The sequence below is a fragment of the Triticum dicoccoides genome, chromosome 3B, assembly GCF_002162155.2.
Source record: "Triticum dicoccoides isolate Atlit2015 ecotype Zavitan chromosome 3B, WEW_v2.0, whole genome shotgun sequence".
Taxonomy (NCBI): domain Eukaryota; kingdom Viridiplantae; phylum Streptophyta; class Magnoliopsida; order Poales; family Poaceae; genus Triticum; species Triticum dicoccoides.
In genome coordinates, this window is record NC_041385.1 from 475,504,073 (window position 1) to 475,505,986 (window position 1,914).

The 1,914-nt window shown below is 39.0% G+C and overlaps 1 protein-coding gene across 1 annotated transcript in view; it reads right to left on the reverse strand.

The window, feature by feature from the left end:
• Positions 1–878: 878 nt before the first annotated feature.
• LOC119276619 overlaps positions 879–1,914 on the reverse strand; it is a 4,659-nt gene continuing 3,623 nt past the window's right edge. The window contains exon 5 of the mRNA XM_037557743.1: positions 879–1,398. Coding sequence (XP_037413640.1) covers positions 1,183–1,398 — 216 coding nt within the window. The 3' untranslated portion in view covers positions 879–1,182. The remainder of the gene's footprint in view (positions 1,399–1,914) is intronic.

Sequence of the window (1,914 nt, forward strand, 5' to 3'; positions counted from 1 at the left end):
TACTACACTAGTGTTAAAGACGTTCTTGTATTATGGGACAGATGGAGTATTTGTTAATTTATCAAAGAAAACATGTTTTTTTTTTGTAAGCAAGATGTGGGTCGGTTGAAATGGTTTTTCAAGTCAACAAGTGAAAAAAATAAGCATAACTGGAAACTAAAAAAAGTGAGACTAATCCAAGGGCTAATACTCGTTGGCATTTTTATATAGGAGAAACTCCGCGAGCACCACACATCCAAGCCGAGACTTGAACTCGGGTGGGCTGGCAGCAACCTCAGCTGCCCAGCCAACGGGTCGACGCCCCGTCCTCTAACTGGAAACTTAGAAGGTGGGGTGGGAAGGGGTTATGGAAGAAAGAAATAAAGATGGAACTTTACCTAACTTTTAAGTAGGAGCTGAATGGGTGGAAAAAGAAGGGAAAAAGGACGTCAGAAAACAAAGTTATAGACATTGATATCTGGATTTGCTCCTTTGATAACTTGCAAATATTAGCATAAATACTCCATTGTGTTGGCTTAACGATGATGAATAAACAAGGACTGCAATAGCCAGCAAACGTTCCCTGGTAGACATGACATCTGCGAACTTTTTTTATGTCGAATAACGTTGTGGAAGTCATGGTGACAGCACTCACCTTTTCAGCAAACGTTCAGAAACACATAGCAATTTTTAGCAAATAAAGGATTTGTTGTAAAAGTCTTGTTCACTTGAAGAAATTGCCATGCTTTGCACAATATAATTGCCATGAAAAACATTCGTTTCACCATCCTCTCCCAGCAAACTCGTTCGCTGAATAACATTACCCATAAACAAACATATTCATTTTGTACTTCACAGTGTAAACACTACAATTGGAGTGGTGACTGTTGAGAATTGTATAAAACTAAAATCTAGGGATAACTTCATTCAAAATTAGTTGATCTTGTGATACCCACTTACCCAGTATTCGGTCCACAAGAAAAGCACATACACACCCTAAAGAGCCGACAGATCAGCTCTCTTGTTTTCAGTTTATTCAATTCCAGACCGACAAATCGGACAATTTCTTTGCAGTTCATCAGCTGAAGCAGTTTAACCCCTAAACTAAAGATAACCTCTGCAGATGTATAGACTGGCTCCAGGTAGATCAATTTACAGTGAGGAGGCTATACTCATTGACTACTTTAATTGCTGTGCTATGAGTCAAGGATCTGGAATGTCTGAAGAGGGAAGAAACCTCATCAGAAAGCTCGAGAGTGACCATACACAGATAACGAAAAGAATTTGAAGAACAGTCAGTAGTGCCCCTAAGGAGTTCATGATAGACAAAGTTTGATTTGTTGCCTCAGTTCCTCTAACAGAAAAGGTGAGTGCTGTCACCAGTTGAGCTGCCCTGTTCAGTTGGTGAAGCCTGTAGACCTGGAAGGATGGGGAAATGAGACATGCTAAGAACTACCAAAATATTTCACTCAAGAAGAACGTCAGCTAAGATGTAGTTACATGATTTGCTGGAATGAACAGCAAAGTAAATGGCACAACAGCAGTAGTCATAGTCAGAAAAGTAGGCAGCTATAGTGTATGGTGTAAGTAGGCAATCCTTTAATAACAGGCACATACAGCCAGGCATTACTAAGCTATACTATACTTACCAATGAAATGAAACAAACAGTTATCACATGAGGGAACAGGTTGCTAACAGCCTAGAATCAAATACTGACGTGTGCCTAGTGATCAGTTCAAGGAAACTGGGCTGTGTATTATCAATGATGTGTTTTTTTAGCTTGTATTACGAATGATGTGTTGTGTGACGTGTGCCTAAAATCCTCAACCAGACCAAAAATAAACATGAACCATGTAATATATTGGGTTGTCAACATATTGTTTATGGAAATATCAGGACATTATTTGCCTCATTGATACAAAGTTATAATTTCT